The sequence below is a fragment of the Typopeltis vanoorti genome, chromosome 10 (assembly GCF_054136105.1).
Source record: "Typopeltis vanoorti isolate ZY-2024b chromosome 10, IOZ_Tvanoo_1.0, whole genome shotgun sequence".
Lineage (NCBI taxonomy): Eukaryota > Metazoa > Arthropoda > Arachnida > Uropygi > Thelyphonidae > Typopeltis > Typopeltis vanoorti.
In genome coordinates, this window is record NC_143558.1 from 49,340 (window position 1) to 72,806 (window position 23,467).

The 23,467-nt window shown below is 35.6% G+C and overlaps 1 protein-coding gene across 1 annotated transcript in view; it reads right to left on the reverse strand.

The window, feature by feature from the left end:
* LOC150102122 (decapping and exoribonuclease protein-like) overlaps window positions 1–23,467 on the reverse strand; it is an 83,660-nt gene that overhangs the window by 20,083 nt on the left and 40,110 nt on the right. The window contains exons 4-5 of the mRNA XM_090399807.1: window positions 20,653–20,788; window positions 4,717–4,802 (exon numbers count right to left, since the gene is read on the reverse strand). Of these exons, the coding sequence (XP_090255933.1) occupies window positions 4,717–4,802; window positions 20,653–20,788 (222 nt within the window). The remainder of the gene's footprint in view (window positions 1–4,716; window positions 4,803–20,652; window positions 20,789–23,467) is intronic.

Genomic DNA, 23,467 nt, shown 5'->3' on the forward strand with positions numbered 1-23,467 from the left:
TTTCAGTAGTATTACTCGTAAGAGAAAACTAACAAACATTCTAATGTTACTGAGATACTAAATTCTACTATTCTTATCGCATTAAGTTAATCCTATCACATACAAAAAAATATCTTCCAAACAATTCTTCTTACTCTCAAAGGAGGTTAACTTTCTAAATAGAGACTGTCCACAGAGTTCTTTAGAATACAGTTCTTAATTTCATATTCGTAAACAATCTTCTCTCTTCTAATGAACTTTCACACAAAATTAGAGTAATTGCACCTTACCGAGCTTTTTCCGCATCGTTCTGCACCACATGTATGTCTAGACACTTCTCATCTATTGGCTGTCCATATGCCAACGTAGGGGTTATGCTATCTTCATTCCTTCTGCGGAAAACGGACTCGAATCTTTGCGTTTCAGGAACAACTCGATGGGATTTTTCAGGGACGGCTTCATTCTGCTAGGACTGGAATTTTTACCTTCAGCTTTGCATAGAATTCTATTTCATTTTAAGAACGCTCGCAGTCCAACATCTTATCACAGACTTCACCCCCCCCTTTCGCGAAAATGCCCTAACTTCCGAACCACCAAAACAGGAAAACGTTACGACCAGAGAGAGTCTTCTGATACGGGCTCAACCCCTTATATTCTTCTATAGAGCGCCCTCTTTTCTCAGTCCCTTTTTTGCACACGACCCTTATCTTTTCACAACTTTGGGTTCATCCTTCGCCTTTACGACGCTGTTATACTTGGATTCACAGAATACATGGCAACGTAATTTTCCGAGTAAGCTATAGCCACCAGCATTACACTGTACACGTATAGCTTTATTACTTCCAGGAATTATTATTTAGCAACTTTTTAGATGATTCACAGTAAATTTTACATAGCTTAAGTGAGGCTTAAATTTAAATCAGATTATCTCTCTTTTTAGACAAACTTAAAAATGAAATCACATCATTAATATAATCACATCAGCTTAAATATAAAAGACACTTGAAATAAAGAATACAAATTTTACATAAAGTGAAGACGTTTCACTTTTAATTACAACTGATGTGCAGGTATTTCTCTTTGTCAGCAAGTTTTATATGTTAGATTCCAAATGAATGATTTCTTTCCAAGATTCCTTCATTTTGGATCTAACAAATGGTGTCAAACTGCCATTCCATCAGCTTCAATTTCAGTTTTGGGAAAAAAAGAAGTCAAAATGGCTACATTTGGCAAGTAAGGAGGATGTGGGATGACTGTCATGTTGCTGGATGCCAAAATCTCTCGTGTTATTAAGGTGTTGTAAGAGGGAACATTGTTGTTGTGGAGGAGCCAGATGCAGCTTCACCAGAGTTCCAGTCTTTTGTGATGAATGTCTTCTCTCAACTGCCTTAAAATGCATTGACTGTCTGACAAGGTGGGACAAATTTTCCATCACAATTCTCTTAATGTCAAAAAAAAAAAAAAAAAAGATCAATATGCTCTTTGTTGCACTCTTCACTTGCCTTGCTTTCTTAGGTCTATGGGAATGTAGACTCTTCCACTGTAATGATTCCTGTTTTGTCTTAGAGTTGTAGCCGTAAACCTGTCTCATCCCCTGTGATGACCAGAGAGATGAAGATCTTGACATACATCACACAGTGCTCCTTCTGGTAAGAAGTCAAGAGACAGGGAACAAATAGAATTTGAAAATGCATCACATCCTGGGATGCATGTTCAAATCTCTTGTGATGATTGCTTGAGCTGCTTCATATGAAATTCCAATTTTGTCACCAAATTCCTTGAAGGTGATGCATCGATCTGCACGGATGCCGTAAAATTTTTTTGATATTTTCGTGGATTCTGCTGGTGGATGGTTGTTCTCCAAAGTGGTTCAGCCCTTCTTAAAATGTGAGTGCCTCTTAAAACACTGTTCGTTCCACCATACTATCAAATTCACACTAGAACTTGAAAAGGACAAACAACTACCATTCCTGGACATCAAAATAAAGAAACAAGAAAATAGCATTTTCTTGTTTTCTATAAACAGATAAGTGTCAACTTATCTGTTTATAGAAAATCTACAAATACTGGATGTTATCTTCACTTCAGCTCATCACACCACATCTCCCAAAAACTTAGCATTATTCATATGCTAAAGAAAAGAGCTATACAGCTTACTACTGACCAAAATGATCTACAAGAATTGACTACAATATCCAACGCCTTATCCTTAAATGGCTAGCCTAGAAGATTCGTCAACAAGATTCTCTTCTCTGACATACCACAAAGACAATGTGATGTCACCCAATATATCGCCACTATAACTATTCCATACATTGGTACCATTTCCAAAAAACTGGCTCTCCTCCTAAAACCACACAATATTAGAGACCTTCAAGCCAGTTGAAACTATTCAGAAATTTCTAAGATCACCGAAAGACTTCCATCCTTTCTACAAGTATGCTGGAGTTTACAACATCCCTTGTTCCTGTGGTCTTAGTTATGTTGGTCAGACGTCTAGAAGCTTTGAAATGAGACAAAGGGAACACATCGGTTATGTAAGAAATAACAGACAAGATATATCTGGCCTTTCTTCCAACTTCTCTACAACCAACCACATTATTGAATGGAATAAAAGTTATACGCCTTATACAGAAGAAAACTACTGTTCTAGAATCTTCAAAGAAGCAGCTACAGTCGCCCATTCCACAATAAACCTCAACAGGAATCAAGGATTAATCCTACCTGATATATGGAAGACCTTAATCAGATCACTAAACACACATGAAATGAACTTGAGCGCCAACTACAAAATGTTTCTCAACAAGTAAATCATGTATCCGTGACACGTGAATTGTTTCATGCTCAGTACTATTTTGTTATTGAATTAGAATTTGTCAGTTAACATCTGCTTGTAATTTACTTTGCCTATCTTATTTGTACCCTGAAGATGCCGACAGCAATAGCCGGCGAAACTAGTTGGTGATTAAATAGTTTATTAACACTTGACCAATACATCTAAATAAGAGTTAGTTATTCATTAATCTCTGTGGTCAAGAATTATAATAATTTCACATTATCTTTTATTGCCTGTTTCAGAAATCTATCCAGCCTATCCAGGAGGGAGAATGAGAAGGATAATTCAGGTGTTGGACACGAGAAAGAAATGAGCAAGAGAGTTAATTGTGGTTGTGGGGACAAATGATCTATGTGGACATGAAGAGCATGTGAAGGTGAATATCAGGTTATTGAGAAGAGTGAAAGTTAACAGTGTAGTGTGAAAAGTTATCGGTATGTTGCGAAGTTATGACGATGAGTTGAGACAGACAGCCAAAATCATGAATGGTATGCTAACGGAGCTAGCATATACTATTCATGATTTTGGCACACATTATCTGAACAAACAGGCAGTGTCGTCTTCAATGGTGCAAAGAGAATGTGTATAGTGGAACGTGGAAGCCATGCTATGGAGCAACAAATCATGATACATCCTTTACAAAGCAGATGGATGGGTATGGTATATGACAGGTGAGCATCTCTTACCAGAGTGCATGATCCTGTTTTAGCCTAGACCTCTGTTTGTAGTGTCATGAATATTGAATTTTGAGAGGTCTCTGAACATTCTGGACAATGCAATGCTTCCTACAGAACTGACCATTCTCTTGTTCAGCAAGATAATGCACCATGTCATAAGGGTGCTGCTTTAACTGCATGGTTTGTGGATAGGAACATCACCACACTTGACTGGCCTCCATAGTCCTGATGTCAACCATTTGAACATATGTGGGATGAACTGGAGCATCTGGTGAGGTCAAGGGCCGTCCTCCCCACAACAGTCCAGAACCTGACCTCATTACGTGCTTACAGGAAGAATGATCCAAAATTCCCATTGATTGCCATCATGTTTGTGAAAATTATGTCCCATAGAATTGCTGAAGTGATCACAGCAAAAGGAGGTCCATGGCTGTTTGTTCCTCACACTATGATGTTTGCTGACTTTTTTCTAAGGGATGTATGTATGGCTTCCTTCTACCTCCTCTTCTGTATCTATATTTTATTAAATTTTATTCTGATAGTTGGTTTCAGCTTCAATCTCTTTAAGCTTCTGTAAGTTAAACTTTAGTGCTCTTTCATGTTTTTCTTTTGTTTGTTTGTTTCTTTACTGAGATTCTGTTCCTATATTTAGGTTCTGACTTTATAACTACCACCCCAAAATTCACTTCATGCTATATTCTGTCAAAAGCCTTAGCAAAATCCAAAAGTATGATGGTGTATCCATTCCCCTTGTCTAACTCAGCAGTAACGTTATTATGGAATAATAGCATTTCCTTTAGTAAACCCATTCGGTTCATAGCAAAGTAGAGATTCCCTGTCAACCTATTTCTGAATGTAAACCCTAATCAATTTTCAAAATCTTCACCACCACTCCAAAGATATTGATAGGTCATGTCTTTGCACCACCCTTATATATTTTATATACATCATAAAAAAATATGCATAAAACTTTTCATTGTTCACGAAAAAATTTCTTCTGCCTGTTTTCCCTACATTTCTTATGCTATATACTCTAAGAACTTTCCACTGAATCAATAAATTGATTCAGTGGAAAGTTCTTAGAGTTCCACTAAGTTCTTAATAGTTTACAAGACTCAAACTGCAATTATTTTTTTATTTATATATGTATTTATTTTATAATGTAATGAAAATAAGACGAAATAAGTAAATTTATTTTAAAATAATTAAAAAAAAAATACTTACTGCGGATCATCTTTGATAACACAGCTCTTAACAAAGGTCAGAAATTCATCGCAGAAATTCATGCATACAGATGCAGACCACAATCCCTAAAAACAATTGCCAGTTAAAAAAAGATACCCAACTCTTATGCACTAAGTCAATAAGATCTCGTGTCCACCACCACACTGGAGCTAAAAAAAATACAGATCTAAAACACAACTGTGAAATGCTTGTATTTACTGAAGTACAGTCATCTCTCTCTCTCGTGCGCACACAATGTCAAATTCATACAAAAGAACAGGCTTGTATGACAGGTATCTACTGCAATTTTTCACAGAAGATTGCATCTACAAGGTGTTCATAAATTTAGCAGTGCCACAATTTTTTTCACTTTGTTTAGTTTGTAATAATATTTTCAAAGGACATTTTATTTCATCCTCAGTCTACTGTAATAGATTCAGTAGGCTATCGCAACTAAATTACCTGGTTCAACACAAATCCAATCTATTTTACAATAGCATAATTAATCCTATATGCTTGGTTTGTCTGCTTTGTCTTTCAACTAGGGCTTCTCACAGGTGCTATAAAGATAAAAACATCTTGAAATCTCCATATATGAGACTAAATAACCCAACAGCTTCTTTTATCCAGGATGAGAAATGAAATGAGGTCGTTCCAAATAATCAGTTTCAATTAAGTTATGGAGACTTAGATAGTATGTTAATTTCAAATCTTTTTAGAGAAGTAAATATATTTTGGTACATATATAAAAGTAAATATATAAAAACAGGAATGCCTGTGTATCCCTGTGGATATGGAGTTTGATTTCACAGCTACTGATATGGAGCAAACACTGATTTGGAATTTGAATCAGATCAAAAATTTGGTTTTAAATAGAACCTATAACTGTCATATCATAGTTATAGGTTCGATTCTACTAAATCTGTAACTGCATATTGTCATTCAACTGAACCTATAACTGTCATATGACAGTTACAGGTTCAATTCCAGTTACTGAACACAGGAATTTTTTCTAGGTCTTCCTCTGGCTGGTTTCTCAGTTAGTCACTCTTTGGCAGATGCAGGGTTTTCCCTCCTCAACACTTGAATTTTTATTCTTGCAGTCAAAAAACAGACCACAGAACCCCTACTATTTCAGACATAAGTGATAACTGTTAGGTGTTGAAAGTTTATTTTTCACTTGGTTAGACTATAATAAATTTAGTTTTATCCTTTATCCAAGTGTGAGCAACCAAAGTTTGCGCCTGAAAGTATCTTCAGGACTGGGTTAAGGTAGTACAACACTAGGCAACTCGTTGCAAAGGTGGAGCAAGCTAACATCACTCCTATCTCAGTATCTCCCATAATGCAAAACTTCTGCCTCTGCCTGGTATCTCCACTTGGGCCTGGCTCCCACTGAAGAGACCTCAATAAAGGTCGAAACTAGTCGGCGTAGTGGCCCTTCCATTACATATCTGCAAGGAGATGTGTTTTGCATTATGGGAGATACTGAGATAGGAGTAATGTTAGCTTGCTCCACCTTTGCAACAAGTTTCCCGGTGTTGTACTACCTTATCCCAGTCCTGAAGATACTTTCAGGCGCAAACTATGTTTGCTCACACTTGGATAAAGGATTAAACTAAATTTATTACAGTCAAACCAAGTGAAAAATAAACTTTCAACATCTTTCTCTAAATCCAGATTAATTTAATAAAAAGGTGGCACACCATTTGGCAAACTCCTATAGGTAGAGATGACCTTGCTAATGCTTTTGCCTGATATCTCCACTTGGGCCTGGCTCCCACTAAAGAGACCTCAATAAAGATCAAAACTAGTCTGGGTAGCGGCCCTTCCCTTAATGCATAGCATTATATATCTGCAAGGAGATGTGTTTAGCATTATGGGAGATACTGAGATAGGAGTGATGTTAGTTTGCTCCAACTTTGCAACGAGTTGCCTGGTGTTGTACTATCTTACCCCAGTCCTGAAGATACTTTCAGGCGCAAACTTGGTTTGCTCACACTTGGATAAAGGATTAAACTAAATTTATGATAACTGTTAGGATTTAGTAGTTCTTTGAGAGATACTTGTGCCAGAAAGTTTCTTCAATTCACGCAAACACACAAGGAAATACTTTTCTTTTAGTGTTGCACAGTGATCAGCATTCATTTTAGAAATTATGGACTTTACACCGTGTTATAAATAACTTAATTTCCTGATGTTTCGACCTTCATATTAAGGCCATCATCTGGAGTATATACAAGGACAAGCCGAGTTACATTTCACATAGTAAGCTAAAGAAACAATGATTTGATCAGTTAGTCTACTGGCATGATCTCTAGTGAAAAAAAATAAAAATACAGATAAAATTACAAAATAATTATTTAGAAACTACATCAAAGCTAAATTCTATTGAAGATAACATGAGAAAAACATTCTTTCTTATAGATAGTTTTCTTACAGTAACAATGATGTCCTATTTTTAGCATTACAATTGTTATTTAGATTTAGAATTATCTACAGTCCTGTTTATAGTTAACTCTTAGAGAGAAAGGTTCAATGGGTAGGATATGTGCCTTCCATATGCTTGGGATTGTTAGACCATCATTATTGTTCAGATTGGGATGGTTGATAAGAATCTCACAGGCTTCTTTAAATTTCCATTCATACCATGTTTTGGTATGATGTAAACAACTGGTGCTTTAAAGTCAATTCTATGTCAAGTGTTCAGGGCATGATCAGATAGACCAGCTTCACCATAGTTATTATATCTAATGTGTCGTTTATGTTTCATTTGTCTGATAGGAATTGTGCATCCCATTTCCCCTATATATGGTATATTACAGGTGCAATAAATACAGTATACTCCAAGGTGGGCCAGCAGAGGGAGTGGGTCTTTGGATGAGTTGAGTAAGCTTTTTAATTTTGCAGGAGGTTTAAAGGTGGCTTTGAGGTTACATTTTTGTAGTATTCTGTTTATTTTATCTGATGTCCCTTTCATGTAACAGATGGTTATAGTTTTATTGTAGTCTGGTATATTTTTGCTTTTAATTGAGGCCCTGTAGAGAATTTTGTTAATAGTGTTTTGGCTGTAACCATTTTTTAGAAAATTATCGCTAATAACTTTAAATTCATCATTCAGGCCATGTTCATTGGAGTAGATCTTCAAAGCCCTGTTTTTTAGAGTATTAATGACACCTTGTTTTTGTGTTGGGTGGGGGTGGTGGGTAGGAATTTATGTGTATATATTGGCCAGTACGTGTCAGTTTCCGGTAAACAGTGAAGAAAAGACTGCGAGAAGGAAGACGTGTGACAATTGTATCTAGAAACGGAAGTGTGTGTGTTCTGTTTTTCAATCTCAACTGTGAACTGTATGCATTTCTGTTGTTTGTTTAGGTGACTAAGAAAAGTGTCTAGCGGCCATGGGACCAGATCGCGAAAACATCATAAATGTATCTAAGCCAGACTTTGAGTTTTAAAGGAGAGGAATCTAGAGCATCATAAACGTATCTAAGCCAGACTTTGAGTTTTAAAGGAGAGGAATCTAGAGCACGTTGCTCAAAATGTTCCATATAAAAGTTAGCAATGGGGGGGGGGGGGTAATAGCAAGCCCATGGCTGAGCCTTCTTTTTGTAGATAGAAAGCGTTTTGACATACAAAATAACCAGACCATAATACATGTGCAAAGAGCGCCGTGATATCTGGAGGGAATTTGTTCTGTAAAAGAAGGATTGTGTCATTGATTGGGAGATTCGTAAAGAGGGCAGAGAAGCAAAAAAACTGATTAATAAATCATCTTTTTCTAATGTAATGTCTTTGATTATGTTTATGAAGTGTCGTGTGTTTCTGATATAGGAGGGGGAATAACTTACCAACTCCTTGAGTGTTGCCGCTAATTTCTTGGCTAGGTCATAATTCGAGCTATCTATGCCTTCAACTATCGGTCAGAGTGGTGTGTTTTGTTTGTGTATCTTTCGTAGACCGTAAATTCTTGGGGAACGAGCGGTGTGCGGAAGTAGTTTTTTGACTAACTTCGGGCCATGTAGTAATTGATTTAAGTAGTTTCTCTGTTTTCTTTGTTATTCTATTGGTTGGGTCGTACTATTGTCCGAGACTAGCAGATTCATTTTTTCTAAATAAGTGATTCGGTTCAGAATAACGGTGCCACTTCCTTTATCGGCTCAGTTATTACGATGTTCAGATTTGATTTTAATGATTTCACTGCTGTTAATTCGTGTTTCGTTAAGTTCTTGTTATTGTTTTCTTATGATTTTACATAAAATTGACTGAAAAAGCAGCAGTTGTTTACATCATTAATTTGTTTTTTTTTTTCAATTTGCGTTCATACCAAAACATGGTATGAACACAAATTTAAGGAAGCCTGTGAGATTCTTATCAACCACACCTGAACAATAATGATGATCTAACAATCCCAAGCATATGGAAGGCACATATTCTACCCATGGAACCTTTCTCTCTAAGAGTTAACTATCAACAGGACTGAAGATAATCCAGACTCCAAAATAACAACTGTAATGTTAAAATAGGACATCACTGTTACTGTAAGAAACCTATCTATAAGAAAGAATGTTTTTTTCATGTTATCTTAAATAGAATTTAACTTTGATGTAGTTTCTAAATAATAAATTTGTAATTTTATCTGAATTTTTTTTTTCACTAGAGGTCATGTCAGTAGAATAACAGTGATCAAATCATTGTTTCTTTAGCTTACTATGTGAAATGTAACTCAGCTTGTCCTTGTATATTTGTATATACTCCAGATATACAAATATCTGGAGTATATACAAATGACCTTCATATGAAGGTCGAAACTTTGGGAAATTAAAAGTTATATTTATAATACAGTTGTAAATTCCATAATTTCTAAAATGAATGCTGATCACCATGCTTCGACCACACATGCGATGCAATCAATGCAGCAATATCTTTCCAAATTGCATCAAACTAAAGGAAAAATTTACCTCAAAAAATGTGCAATGAATATATCACCGCATGGAGAAAACATTATTCCGAGAAAAGATCCAGGCTACAAGAAAAAACTTGGCAGTTACTCAAAACCAGGTACAAAATGTAAAATCTGAACTTTCAAGTTACTTGAACGCAGATATTTGGATTATCCTCAAAAAGACTATGGACAACACGCCGAACCATATCTTTTAAACTAAGAAAGAAAATCTCATATCCAAGTTTCATAGACTAAAAGATCTACAAAAAAACTGACTATTCGAATTTCTCCACAGTGAATGTTAACAACTAACCAAAAGCACGAAACAACAGGAACCACCAATCATCTGCATGTAACAGTAAGGTATTTAACCTATCCAACCGCACCTTAAACAAAGATGAACTCTCACTACTCAGCAAAGGTCTAAATTTTGCCGTAGCACCCAGATCGATGAACAAACTGGATTTTTTTGTAACATTGAAAGAGGCTTAAGATTCATCCCAAATAACATAGCAGACAAAATACGTTTGAAAACCACCAACATTTTATATATAAATCGTAAGAAAACAATAACAAGCAACTTAATGAAACCTAAATTAACAGCAGTGAAATCATTAAAATCAAATCCGAACATCATAATAACTAGAGCGGTTAAGGAAGTACCACCATTATTCTGAACCGAACCACTTATTTAGAAAAAATGAATCTGCTTGTCACAGACAATAGTACACACCAACTTGTTAATTACGATCCAACCAACAGAATAAAAAAGAAAACAGAGAAACTACTTAAATCAATTACTACATGGCCAGAAGTTACAGTCAAAAAACTACTTCTGCACTAAGCTCATTCCCCGAGAATTTACGGTCTACCAAAGATACACAAACAAAACACATCACTCCGGCTGATAGTTGAAGGTATAGATAGTCCGAATTATCTCCTAGACAAGAAATTAACGGCAACACTCAAGGAGTTGGTAGGTCATTCCCCATCCTATATCAGAAACACACAACACCTCATAAACATAATCAAAGATTTCATTACATTAGAAAAAGGTGATTTATTAGTCAGTTTTGGTGTCTCTGCCCTCTTTACGAATGTCCCAATCAATGACACAATCCTTCTTTTACAGAACAAATTCCCTCCAGATATCACAGTGCTCTTTGCGCATGTATTACGGTCTGATTATTTTGTATGGCAAAACGCTTTCTACTTACAAAAAGAAGTGAGATGATATTAAAACTCAGCATTATGTCTGAAACAACAATCTGGTGTAACAATGGGACTAGTTTGAACAATTGTAGCTACAACACAAAGACTAAAGTCCTAATTAGGCACCCTCTATGTGGAAAAGAAAAAAAAAAAAAACAGAGAAAGAAAGCAGGTACTAGTTATGTCTTAAGATGAGTCTCCCAAATCTTAGGCAAATTTATACAGCCATACTTGTTTTTTTATATATCAGCAATAAGTCAATAAATAATTATTTACTTATCAGTCTGTGTTCTAATATATATCACCAAAATTACATCAACATGTACAACGAACAAATAGGCCTTTCTACACAGACAATTATTGCTAAAGATCTTAATGTATAATAGGAATGGGAAAAAAATAATATAGAAAAATTTGGAGAACACTGAATACATTCTACAAATAAAAATAGACAAAAATATACATGGTGTGCAAGAGAACAAAAACCAATAATAGACTATCATCACCAAATTCCTGACATGTACATTCAAGGAGTATAAGGATGTAATAATTTACTTTATAGCAAATGAAAAAGCTAAACCTATTCCTAGATGTTAAGGTCAGGAGAGGGCTAGAAATAGATACAGATCATTATTTAATTATGCAGATTAAATTCTCCATTAAGGCAAAATTAATATCTCCACCAAATTGGTTACAAAAAATACACAAAATAAACTAGAGAAACAAAATCTACTTACAAAGTAGGACTACTAAATAATTTAAGTATAAGCAATTTACACACCAACAGAAGATTAATAACTACTTAGGAAAAAACTGCAAAAGAAAATACAGATATCAAGAAAGAATGGAATAACATAAAAGAAATTATTAGATCAGCAGCATATGAAAGTCTAGGAACACACAAAAAATATCATAAAAATAAAAGAATGACATATGGGACAATGAAATAAAAACAATATTTGAAAATAAAAAGCTGGGCTTTAAAAGTTAGTTAAGTAGCAAAAAGCAAGAAGAAGAAATTGAATATAAAAATGACAAGCAATAGCCAAAAGAGAAACCAGAAAGAGACACAGAGAAAGCTGGGTAAAATTTGTATCATACCTAGAAAAGGATACATACAAAATAAAGCATGTATAAAATATGTGTATAAAATACTCAAGCACATGAATGCAGATATAAAAAGAAACTGCAAATATAAATTGCAAAATAGATTTAAAAGATTTTTTGGATTATTTTATAGATCTTTTTGACAGATAATACTAACATAAAAAAATTAATCAAAAATTTACAAAAGGTTTTAAATAATATAATAACAATGAAAGAATTAAAGGACAACCTAAATAAAATGAAAAAATGGTAAATCAGCAGGAGAAGATAAGATAAACTCTGAACTGTATAAATTTGATGGGAAAAGCAATTCATAAGAGTTTATTAAAATTTTTAAATAACATATATATGAATGGACAAATACCATTAGAAGGAAAACGACCCAGAGGAAGACCAAGGAATAGGTGGATTGATACGGTACAAAGTGCCTTAGACGATAGAAATATAAGATCTGATAATGTTGGAGTCTTGACAAGTAACAGACTGATTTGGAGGAAAATTGTAGATAGGAAGTTAGTAATGATGTAATTTTTTCATGTGGTACTATCATATCCTGTACACCTCTTGAAGGTACATGGCAGGAATTTCATGATGATGATGGAATACAAGTATAGCAAGATGCTGGATATAATACCAGCAAAATATTAGCTTTTAAGTTAATAAATAGTTATTTTCTTATCCATCTCTGTTCATATCAATACCGTGAAATCTATTACAACAAGCATAGCAATACCTATATTTAAAAAGTTTAAAAGGTGGATAAAGCAAACTCTGCTAAATTACAGAGGTATTATTATCAGAGTTGGCCACTAGAGGGCTACATGGTGCATAGTGTTTGTAGAGAGCTCCTGAAAAGATATATTATTTTAAGTAATAATTGGTAAATTTGCTTGAATCTTACGTAGTATTGTTTACTTTTTGTATCTTAGCGTATCTGTGTGATTTTTGTGTTTTCTGAGTTATTTCAATTAGTAATTTGATAGATACGATTAACAGCATGCACATGGCGCCGATAAGAAGGAATACAATGGAGTCCAGATCGTCATCTTTGTTCAAAAATTTTAATATAAAAGGAGTTTATTCAGTGTACCATTTGTGAAATGTATGCTTTGAGGAGAGCAGTTGGAGTGTGGTTAGACAATGATAGTGGAGTGAATGTGTGCAGAAAGTGTAAGAATGTGAGGATTTAAAGTGTGTTTCAGGTCGTGAGAGTGATATCGTTGTTGAAAGTCAGAATGTAGAAAATTGCGCTACGAGAGGCAAGTACTACCTCGCAAATAGTGATCTAGTACTACCTCGCTATCTAGTACTACCTCGCAAATAGTAATATTTGCGAGGTAGTACTAGATAGCTGTGAGAGCGGCATTGAAAGTAAGAATGAAGGTAAAAATACAAAACGAATAAATGGATTAACAGATAATAAAAATGATGAGACAGATGCAATGAATGAGATCGCACAGTTGCACGGAGCGATACATAGGGTGAATCAGCAGCTGCAGCATTGGCAAAAATGTTTACCGAGCATACCAACTAATAAAAGGCAAAAGTCTGATAAGAAAAATAAGAGTATGATCATGAGTGTAAACAAAATGAAAGAGCAAGTGTTGTACGGAAATTCTTTAGTAAGAGGTGTGATAGATGAGAGTTTGACAAAATCGCACTAACCTGGTGCGAACATTAAATTTGTAAGCAAGTCTATTAGAGCGCAAAAGCAGAGGGTGAAAGAATTGATAGTAGTAGCAGGAACGAATGATTTGAAAGGCGATAAAATGGCTATGAGAGAGGATTTGAAGCAATTACTTGAGGTAGCAAAAGAGAAGAGTGAGAGTTAGGATGGTGAGTGCATTGCCGTGGTATGACAGTGAAGAGTATAGAAGGAGGGGCCAAAAGTGCTAATGACTTTATGCGCGGATTATGCAGGAGTGGTGGTGGAGTGAGTTTGATGGGCGAAAGGATTTATATAAGATGAATGGTTTGCATTTGCATGGATTTGGTGCACGGTGATTTGAAAAGGAGTTGTTCAATGAAGCGGAAGTGGATGTGCAGAATCAGGGAAACTAGAGTTATTAAGGGGGGTTGGGAAGTAGATATGCAGATTTTAGGGAGACAGTTGAGTGTATGAATGTGGGTATTGAAAGTTTATTTTTCACTTGGTTAGAGTATAATAAAATTAGTTTAATCCTTTATCCAAGTGTGAGCAAACAAAGTTTGTGCCTGAAAGTATCTTCAGGACTGGGGTAAAGTGGTACAACACCAGGGCAATTCGTTGCAAAGGTGGAGCAAGCTACCAACACTCCTATCTCAGTATAATGCAAAACACATCTCCTTGCGGATATGTCTAATGTTATGCATTAAGGAAGGGGCCACTACCCAGACTAGTTTCAACCTTTATTGAGGTCTCTTCAGTGGGAGCCAGGCCCAAGTAGAGCTACCAGGCAGAAGCATTAGCAAGTCATCTCTACCTATAGGAGTGGTCAAATGGTGTGCCACCCTTTTTTAATAAATTACTCTGGATTTAGAGAAAGATGTTGAAAGTTTATTTTTCACTTGGTTAGCGCTACCAGGCTTCTGCCTGGTAGCTCTACTTGGGCCTGGCTCCCACTGAAGAGACCTCAATAAAGGTCGAAACTAGTCTGGGTAGTGGCCCTTCCCTTAATGCATAACATTAGACATATCCGCAAGGAGATGTGTTTTGCATTATAGGAGATACTGAGATAGGACTGTTGGTAGCTTGCTCCACCTTTGCAACGAGTTGCCCTGGTGTTGTACCACTTTACCCCAGTCCTGAAGATACTTTCAGGTGCAAACTTTGTTTGCTCACACTTGGATAAAGGATTAAACTAATTTTATTATGAATGTGGGTAATATGCCCGAACAAGTATGAAGGACAACAAATCAGAATGGGATAGTTAGTATAAGGCATCAAAATAGGGATGGGTCAAATGGGCTTCTGCAATTCATGTATACTATTGCCAGAATTATTAGGAACAGGAAGGAAGAATTTTTGGCCTTGGATGGCACTTCCAGGCAACAGGTTATTGGAATTAGTGAAACATGGCTGACAGAAGATGATATAGCTAGTGGGATTGAATGTGAGGGGTATAGTGTGTTCAGGAGTGACAGGGAGAATGGGGAAATAAAATGGGGGAGAAGAGTTATTGATGATAGCTGATGAGCTGCAGCCAAGGAGAATAGAAGTGGAACTGCAGGATAGAGAAAAGAGCACATTTGAGGCTATTTGGTGTGAGATTGAGGCTAGCAGAATAAAATATACAATTGGGTGCTGCTATAGACCAGGGGATGGAATAGATGGTGAAGACAGTATGCATAAGCAAATAGAAGAAATGAGTGGAAGGAGGGTAATTATTATGGGAGATTTCAACTATGGTAACAATGACTAGAAGGAGGAGAGGACACATGGGAGGAAGGAATTGGATTTTATGTGGTTATTAAGGGATAACTATCTGCAACAGCATGTAATGGAAAATACTAGGGGTATTTTCCATTACAGAGAGTGCTTGGCCTAGTAATTGCATATGAGAATTTGGCTGTAACGAATATGACCACGTTGCCACCAACTGGTGAGTGATCATAGGGTCTTGACTTGGGAGGTGGCTAAAGGTGTGTAATTTACAATTAAGACAGGGTACATGTGGAATTATCGGGCTGGTAAGTATAACAAGCTTAGGAGTTTGATTGGTTCAGTGCCATGGCATGTAAAACTGCAACAGCTGGATGTTGATAGTGCATGGGAGGTGGTTAAGAAGTGTTTGCAGGAGGCAATGGCTGACTGTATACTTAGAGTCTGAATAATAAATCAAGTAGGAGTTAAATGGATGAACAACACCATTAAGCTTGAGCTGCAATAAAAGAAACAACTGCAAAGGAAATTTAAGGAGAAAGGTGACTGGCAGGCACATGAACAGTATAAAGCACAGGCCAGAAGGATAATGAGTGTGGTAAGAAAAGAAAAAGCGGATTATGAAAGAACATTAGCCATGCAGGCTAAAGAGAATCCCAAACAGCTTTTTTGATATGTTGCAAGTAAAAGAAAAAATGTATACAGCAGAATGATTTTAAAGAATGTTGAAGGTAGGGAGGTAACCGAATCAGTTGATATAGTGGAATTACTGAGCGAGCACTTTGCAAGAGTATATCTTCCAGGTGGTGACATTGCAGGAATGAAAGAACCTACAGGTTATACGGGAATTGTGGTGAATGAAGTGGAGGTGAATAGTCTATTACAAAACCTCAATGTCAATACATCTGTGGGATTGGATGGTATATTAGATCATGTCATAAGTGAAGTGGCTAAAGAATTGTCATTGCCCTTGACCATTTTGTTTAATTTGAGTCTCGGGTCATGGTTAGTCCTGAGGGGGGGGTGAAAAGAGGAGAAAATAGTTCCACTGCATAAAGGAGGTTCCAAGACTGCTGTTGTAAATTACAGACCGATCAGCATATCAGTAATCTAAAGGTCTTGGAGAAAATAGTCAAGAGGAAAATACAGAATTGGATAGATGAAAATGGGATACTGTATGGGGGACAGCATGGTTGTGTGAAGGGTATATCATGCCTCAGTTACTCGCTCACGTTTTATAACACAGTGACCGCTGAACTGGATAAGGGTAATGGGTTTACAGCGATTCTAATGGATCTTGCTAAAGCCTTTGACAGGATACCACATGGAATTCTAATCAGTAAACTGCAGCAAAAGGGGGATGGATATAGGGTTGGTGAGATGGATAAGAGGATGGTTGATGGGGAGATATCAAACAGTGATTTATTCAGAAGTAGAGTTCAAAAGACGGCCTGTGACTAGTGGTGTGCCGCAGGATTCTGTTCTTGGACCACTACTGTTCAATTTGTTCATTAACGATACAGGAAAGGATCTGAGAGGAACTGTTCATTTGTTTGCTGATGATGCAAAGTTGGGTAGAGCAATAGTGAGTATACAGGATGTCAAAATTTTGTAGGATGATTTGGATAGTTTGGAGGACTGAGCTAAGGAGAATGGATGTCAATTTAATGTGGCATTTGGGTGAAAAGATTAGAAGCAGTATAACACATTGGTGGAACTGTACTTCAGGAGATTGACGAGACCAGGGATTTGGGAGCGTTGGTGGATAGGGAGTTGAAGTTTAGGGGGCACATCGCAAAAGTAGCTAAATCAGCTTATCAAATCACTTGGTTGCTGAAAAATACTTTAATAAGCAGAGACAAACAGGTTATTGTTGCTCTGTATTGAGCCTTGATAAGATCCCCATCTATACTGTGCCCAGATATGGGCACCAGGGTTTCTTCTTGATGGGGAGGAGGTGGAGAGGATCCAGAGACGAGTGACCAATATGATAGCAGGTCTATGGAATGAACCTTATGAGAACAGGTTGAAGATTTGTGGGCTGCAGAAATTGGTTGATAGGCAGAAAAGGTGTGATATGATTGAGACATTCAAATTACTATAGGATTTCTATAAGATTAATTCATAAGATATTTTTGAGAATAGGACTGGTGGTGGGAGGACTAGGGGGCCATACATGGAAGCTGGGCAAGAGTGTGGTTAGCAAGGGTGTTAGAGCTAGGTTTTTTACTTGGGGAGTAGTGAATGAGTGGAATAAGCTGCCAGTGTCTGTTGTGGGTGCGATGACTGTAAATGAGTTCAAGGCAAAGTATGATAGATACTGTGTGAATGTTGAATAGTTTTTCTTGACATGATGTTATGGCCTCCCTCAATGAGTCTAAGGACTCCTTGGAGTTACCCGTAATAATAATAATTAGTTTATCGAATACATGCTACAAAATATATAGTAGAATGGTTAATGCAAAATTGAAAATACACAGTGAAAAAAATATTATTAGAACATCAAAATGGATTTAGAAAAGGACACTCCAGAATGGATGCAACTTTTTGTTTAAAACTACTTATTAGAGAAAAAGAAGAGAATTTAATTTAGAAACTCATCTTTTGTTCAGAGATTATGAAAAAGTATTTGACAAAGTAAAAAGATATATCTGTTTAATATGTTACAAAGAATAAATAAATCTAATATATTTATTCTTTGTAAAGTAAAACAATATTTACATGCAGTAAATATGAATATATATAAAAATTCTGAAATAAAAATAAATAAAAAAAGGTCTGAAAAATAATCTATAAATGAAGTAGTAAGACAGGGATACCCTGTCGCCAACACTTTTTAATATTTATATGAATGAAATATTAATACAATGTGCACCTTAAATAATCCAGGTATAGAAATTTCTCAGAATAAGAAAATAAATACACTATTATTTGCAGATAATCAGGTAATAATATCAGATAAGGAAGACAATTTACAGAGCAATATATAATTTAAACATTATAGTAAAGCAGTTTGGAATGAAAATATCCATAGATAAAACTAAAATAAATTGCATTTTGTGGACAAACTCCAGTTAGAAGTAAAACAGTTATTAATAATGAAGTAATAGAACAGATAAATACTTACAATTACCTTGGATGTGAAATATCATATGAAGGAGAAAAAGACATAAAATTAAGAACTTCAAAATTTTTACAGATTATAAGTCTGATAAATACACTCTATTCAAATATTGTACAATAAAGAAATGCTTGAAAATATACAATACTTTAGTAGTGCCTACATTATTATATGGTAGTGAAATTTGGACAATAAAATAAACAAAGAATAAAAACAAGTGAAATGAGATTCATGAGAAGAACTACAAAATAGACATTATTAGACAGAAGATATTTTAAAATGGGTGGGGAACCCCTTGCCTGTGAGTCTATTTCAATTTGCCCCTTTGCTGATGTACGCGTATGTACATCAGTACACTACATACACTATATATGAGTTAAAATTTGCCAGTCTCCCGCGGAAGTTTTTAAATTAGCAATTTTCGCCCTTGATACTAAAAAGATTCCCCACCCCTGTTTTAAAATAATAAAAAATAAAATTAATACAAGAGAAACTAAACAATTACAAACAAAATTGGATAGAAAATGTAAACCAAATGGCCAACACCCAATATCCTAAAACAATTAATAAATTATAAACCAACTGGAAAGAGAAGGCTGGATAAATCTTAAATGAGGATATTAGATAGATAATGACACTGAAACAGATTAATATGGTCTACATCCATAATTGGCATTATGATGATGATTTATTTTACAGTACTTCTTGATCCCTTTCTAAGGTTTTTTTCAATAGCCTCCAGAATATTTAGTTTTGATATTCTGACCAGTCTTGCAATGACTGTTGTTTAGCTATTTTCGTACTTGTTTTCAAACAGTTTTCATTTATTCTGAATAGTGTTTGTATAGTTAGGTTTATAGCTTAATGTGAAGGTTACTTCACTTCCATTCTTTTTAAAAACTTTCTTACATATTGTTCTTTCATATGTGGTATTCATTTTTTATCAAAAAAAAAAAGTGATCACTTAAAGGTTCAAATCTTCTGTATAATATTGTATCCTGAATCAGCATGAAGATATTACAATAAACAATAAAATAGTCAATGAGGAGTTTCTTATTCTTGTGTCTTCATTCCACATGAACTTGTGCACACTTTTATGTTGGAACATAGTGTTTGTAATGATTAGCTCATATCCTGAGTAGAAATCACCAGGTACTTGTCATTATTATTAGCCTTCCCCTTTTCTCCAAATTTTCCATATACCTGATGGGATTTATTTTCTACTGTGATCTATCGTTAGATCTACAAAAAGGACCAACTTTTTCCATATTCTTTATGTCAGCTATCTGCTCGAAAAATTCCTCCACTTTTCGCTTAAGACTTTATCTGATCAAGCAGTTTTTCTTCATGTTTAGTATTGAATACTATTGCTACACTTTCCTTCTATTGATTGTTACTGCCTGAATATAACATCCCATACTCACCACAAAGGAAAGGAAGGAGTAGCAATAGCATTCAACTCCAAACCTGAAGATAAATTTCTTGACTGGAAGGAAATTTCAAATAGAGTTACCATGTGGGAAAACATCAAGATGGGGAAATGGGCAATGAAACTTATTAGCAGTCTCTCCAAGCGACTCACACCATAACCACTCATATGCAGTAAATCTCTCTTATATAGTTTACTTCATCCTTCAAACTCATTTCACACATTAACAAGCTGTACCCCATTCTCCTCACACATTTCAGCTAACATTCATAATCCTTGCTCTCTGACTCATCTCACCACAGTCATACCTAGGCAATATGCTTACTACCCTTCCTGTCACACTGTTCTCTTTTATCCGTCTAAGCAGCCTCCTGATATCCATTTTGACATGCTCTTTGTCTCTGTCAAGTCATTTGTACCTAAGTATAGTCAAGTATAATATTCATTTCTGACCAAAAACTTTCTACAGAAACAGAAGAAACTCAGCACATATAAGATAAACATATTTAACACACGTATCTGTCAATTAAATTGAGATCAATTTGATAAACAGGATAAGATGAAATTTGATAAGCTGCATCTTAACCATCTTTGTTAATGTAAAATTTGGAGTGTAGCTAAAGCATGTCCAATACATTCTCAAGCATATTCTCTACTTTTTTTCCCTCCTAGCAATACTTAATATAAAATGAATAATTCAATAATAATAATAATAATAATAATAATAATAATAATAATAATAAAGCAAGTCAAATACGTACCTCTGCCATTTTTGGCAAGTCACAAGTGTGCATAATTCTCAAGGTATGGACAATACCTTTGTCATCTCTAAAACCACATATCACTTTTGGAATACCAATTAAAAATGACTGTGCCCACCATTTGACAAGTTTATACCTGAAAAATAAATTATTATTATTATTATCTGACACCACCAGATAGTCAAGAACTCATTGATAGAAATCACCCAAAACAGCTATCATACCTTCCCTTAAATTCATTCACACTAGATGCACTCATTGCCCCTGGCAAACTCATTAATGCACTCATTACCTGGAAAACTATTCCAATCACTCACTGCTCTGTGAGAGAAAAACCTAGCTCCTATCCCTTTCCTGACTGTGAACAAACATAACTTTCATGGATGTCCACCCGTGTTATCTCCTAAACTTACATTTACTGAAAAATTTCATCAGACAATATGCTATAACACCCAATCAAAGGTTAATAGACCTCTATCATATCCCCCCCACTTTCTCCTGTTAAACAGAGTCTGTAATCGACATACTTGCAATCTGGATGAAATTCCAAGTTTCCAGTAAGAAAAATCCCGGCTGCCTCCATATGAGATAAGCAAATTCATGTCAGTTAAGACTTCATATAAAGATTGTTCTTGTCACATCAAGAATTTGACTTCTTTTTTTACTTGAAGGGCATAATGTTCCCATTATTCTTCCAATTGAACTAAAGAGGCATAATTAATTTTCATACTTTTGCTGAAAATTTCCTTCTCAAAATTTTTTTCCCTGAAAATTTATACTTTACATATTTATATAATAGAATGATCTCGTGACTTACAAGTAAGATCACTTTATGATATTATTTACTATGCTAGTAAGATCATGAAGATATCTTATTATTATAGTAGCTTTAAAATTGGGTCTATACTTCTTGGTACTGAAGACTTAGTAATTTAATATTGTTACTGCTTTAAAAATTTATCCATTTCCACAGATTCTTTATCTCCCTTGAACCTGGAAGACCAAATCTATGCGCAATAATCCAGGTATGATCTTATTAAGGTATTATAAAGAGGCGAAATGACTTCTTTGTCCTTACATGTCACGGTTCATTTCAACATCTCAATTATCCTCTGAGTTGTATTTGCAACTTTTACTATGTGACCTTTGAACTTCAAATTCCTATCCACTAATATTCCAAGATCCCTTGCCTCCTCAGTTTCTTGTAGCATAACCCCACTAATATAATATGCAATGAACATCAACAGCGTCTCTGATTGCCCTGCCTATCTTCGCATCATCATCGAACAAATAGCACATCTCCTGTTAGACCATGCCTGATGTCATTCATGTTTAGATTAAACAATAATGGCCCAAGGACTGAACCCTGAGGTACACTACTGGTCACTTTAAATCTGGCAGATTCACACCCACTGTATACTACTTTTTGATATCTGTCTGTCAACCATCCCCTAATCCAAGTCAATAGATTATATTCCAATCCCATATTTTCCAGTTTACGCAATAGCCTGTCATGTGGTATCCTATCAAATGCCTTTAGAAAAATCTACCATTATCATAGTGTATCCATTCCCTTTATCCAACTCAGCCATAACATTGTTATAAAATATGAGCAAATTGCTAAAAAATTACCTTCCTTTAGTAAACCCATGTTGCTCCTTGCAGGATATAGCATGTTTGTCTACCCATATCTGTATGCAAGTTCTTACCATCTTTTCCAAAATCTTCACTACCACACCAGAGATACTGATAGGTCAGTAGTTAGACATATCCGTTTTTGCCCCACCGTGTAGAATGGTACTATCATACATAACTTCCATTCCTGTGGTATCATTCCTGCACTGCGACTCAAGTTATTCAAACATGTGGAAGATCTAGCCAATTCAGCTGAACTTTCCTTTCGCAAATGGGCTGATATTTCATGTGTCCCTGTACACGTTTTTATCCAGGTTATGCAATAGCTCTTCAACCTCATTTTCATGCACCTTCTAACTCTTCATCCAACGTAATGGTAGCACTGTGCACCATGTTACATACACCTATTTGATATATCTAAGCACTCATTAACTGAGCAATCTGTGTTCATATATAATTTTTGGTAATTAGTTTAGTAGTTACGTACTTGGCAGTAAGGAATGATGGTGGACGCAACTGCAATCATAAATGACATGTCACCGAGTCCTCCGCCATTTAAGAACTCTATTATATGTAATATAATAAAGGACTTTGTGGCATGTATGCTTCCCAGGAGTTGGATATGTGGCAGGTGAGAGAAGGAGGAGTGCGTATATGTGCAAAATGCAGACATTGGGAGGAAATTAATGAATTGGATATATTGGTAACCGACCTAGTTGCTTCAGGGATGGGAAATGAATGTCAGGAGACGAGTAGTGTGATAGGAGAGAATGATGAGCGAAGAATGAATGAGAAAATAAGAGTTGGCAGTGTGGAAGGCTTGAATGACTGTGAAGTTTACAGAAATGGTTTTGATTGGGTAAAAGAATGGTGAGTAAGGACTAACTTGCAGAAAGGTATAGATGAGCTGAAAGAGGAGGTGGAATATCTTATGAATGAGATGAGGTGTGAAAGATGAGATTAGGAGAATGGAAGAGATGTATGCAAGGCAAATGAGAGTAGGAGTGAGAGAAAGTTTTGGGAATGATAGAAGAGGAGAGAATAGAAGCAGTAGGAGAGAGGGAATGAGAGAGAGGTTTGGTAATGATATTAGAGGAGAGAATGGGAACAGTAGCAGAGAGCGAAGGAGAGAGAGAGGTATGGGAATTATAGAAGAGGAGAGAATGGAAACATTAGGGGA